The sequence below is a fragment of the Otolemur garnettii genome, unplaced genomic scaffold (genome assembly GCF_000181295.1).
Source record: "Otolemur garnettii isolate 467f Iridium unplaced genomic scaffold, OtoGar3 scaffold00148, whole genome shotgun sequence".
NCBI lineage: Eukaryota > Metazoa > Chordata > Mammalia > Primates > Galagidae > Otolemur > Otolemur garnettii.
Window position 1 is genome coordinate 940741 of NW_003852543.1, and position 2635 is coordinate 943375.

A 2635-nucleotide genomic window follows, 5' to 3' on the forward strand; every position below is an offset into this window, starting at 1 on the left:
AAGAAAACAAAAACAAAAACACCTGCTTTATGTATTTTACTCTGTTATCTACCCCAGTGCAATTATGAAGGGGAATAGGAAAAAAGAATAACTTCTAAGTAGAATAAAGCCTACAATTCTGCAACTGCAAAGATGTAGGCAAAGACCAAGAGTGAATCTAAGGGAATGTTTCAATCTCCACAGCTCAGGCAGAGCCAGGCACAGAGGCGCTCTGGGAGCTGGGCAAGTTGCGAGGGCAGGTCATGTGATCACCAGCCCTCTCTCAGGTTCCAAGCAGCAAGATGACCTATGGAAACTGCTTTATGCTAGTCACAGAGGTGGCCAAAAATAAATGAGACTTTCTTTTAAATGTCTAATTGTTACTATAACAATGATAATAATCCTTCCTTTTAAAAGGAACAGTTAACCTCTGAAAGATATACAAGCACACACGCCCACTCATCACATATATTTAAGTACCTGTTCCATAGTTCCAATTAATTCTTCTTTGCCTAATTCCAAGTTCTGCACAGGCCGCACCAGTCTACAAGGAGTGGTAAAAAGGTACAATCCTGGATACAGACTTGCTTTTCCTGTCATGGGAATAAGGGCCACTTCCATCCAGGGAGGAATTCTTTTTTCTCTCAACACCTGTTTTCAACAAAAACAGATTCAATAAAGAGTAAGTGATGTGTTTCACGCAGTCCCCACCTGCTGGTAGGCAGGTGGGGGGGACTCCCCCGCATCCAGTCATGGCCAAAGCCCTACTTCCCTGGGGGCTCACCCAAGAATGTGCATGTAGCACCCTAATGAAATTCTGTCCTCATGTGTCTAACATACAGTTGATTAGTGGCTTTATTTTCAAACTTAATACATGAAAAGGCCTTTCTTTTCACTTAATAAGTGAAATTAATGAAAAAAAAAACCAAAACTAGGTAAAAGGAGAAATACAAAATGATAGTACAGAAGTTTGAAGAGAAAGGACAAAATCCACCATCAGAACTTACAGGGATTCATAGCTAAACCCATTATTAATAAAAATGAAAGGATGTTCGGCAGAGGTGGAAATGGAGTGATTTAAATCAAAGTATACAGAGTTTCATTTACACAAGAAGATTAAGTTCTGGAAACTGTACATTTAATGACTATAGTTTACAATACTATATTGTATACCTGAAATGTACTAAGAGGGTAGATCTTAAGTGTTCTCACCACGTACACTCACACAAAAAAAGAATGAGAGAATGAAAATAAATGAATTAACACTTTAACTTAAAAGATAAAAAAGGGATACAATAAAACAAAACAAAGCATAAGAAATTATAAAAAAGAAAATCTGAAATTAATGACAAAAAAGATCAAATTAATGAATCAAAATTTACGGTCCTTAAAAACAACACTATCCACTACTTTTTTTTTTTGAGACAGAGTCTCATTATATCGCCCTTGGTAGAGCGCTGTGGTATCACAGCTCACAGCAACCTCAAACTCTTTGGCTTCACCAATTCTCTTGCCTCACCCTCCCAAGTAGCTGGGACTATAGGCACCTGCCACAACACCTGGCTGTTTTTTGGTTGTAGTTGTCATTGTTGTTTGGGCTGGGCTGGGTTTGAACCCGCCAGCTTTGGTGTATGTGGCTGGTGCCCTAGCCGCTAAGCTACAAGTGCCGAGCCTCCACTACTTAATCAAAAAGGGAGGTGGGTGGGGGACAAATATATTAATGAGGTTAGAGTACAGAAAAAAGATCAAATTAATGAATCAAAATTTATGGTCCTTCTTAATGAATCCCAAATAATTAAAAAAAAAAAAGAATTGAAAACAAAAAAGAAAACACTGTATAAAAAAAAGAAAAAAAACCCAAAATGTGTGGAAACAAATATAGAAGAGTAACTTTCCTCCCCCCCCAAAAACTTTGTGGTCCTTAAAAATCAACAATACCCACTACTTAATTTAATCAAAAGGGAGGTGGGGGACAAATATATTGTAAAAAACGAGAGTAAAACCACTGAGTCAAGATGTTCAAGATCATAGGTCTATTCTGCATATCTGAAATGGACAAAATACAGGTTATCAATATAGACTAATTTCTAATTTCCATGTAAGAAATGAAGACATCAAGAAACTACTCTAGGCAGGGTGCGATGGCTCACACTTGTAATCCTAGCACTCTGGGAGGCTGAAGTGGGTGGATTGCTAGAGCTCTGGAGTTCGAAACCAGCCTGACCAAGAGCAAGACCCCATCTCTACTAAAAATAGAAAAATTAGCCAGCATTATGGCACATGTCTGTAGTCCCAGCTACTTGGGAGGCTGAGGCAAGAGGATCACTTGACCTCAAGAGTTTGAGGCTGCTATGAGCTATGACACCATGACACTCTACCCAGGACATCAGAGTGAGACTATCAAAAAAATAAAATAAAAAACAGAAAAGAAGAAAGAAACCACTCTGCCAAGAAAGCACAAGTCAGATGGTTTCATTGCAGACCAGATAACCTAATGCTTCAACAACAGTTTCAGAATACTGAAAACAAAGAAAAACCTGCCAATTGCTTTTATAAAGCAGAATATTTATAAACACTAATTTTAAAAATCTTCAAGTATTAGTACTTAAGAAATTACTGGTGTTTCTTTTTCTTTCTTTCTTTTTTTTTTTTTTTT

The 2635-nt window shown here is 37.6% G+C and overlaps 1 protein-coding gene across 1 annotated transcript in view; it reads right to left on the reverse strand.

Annotated features, from left to right (window-relative positions):
- POLR1B (RNA polymerase I subunit B) overlaps positions 1-2635 on the reverse strand; it is a 27094-nt gene that overhangs the window by 6533 nt on the left and 17926 nt on the right. Inside the window, exon 11 of the mRNA XM_012811061.2 lies at positions 460-630. Coding sequence (XP_012666515.1) covers positions 460-630 — 171 coding nt within the window. The remainder of the gene's footprint in view (positions 1-459; positions 631-2635) is intronic.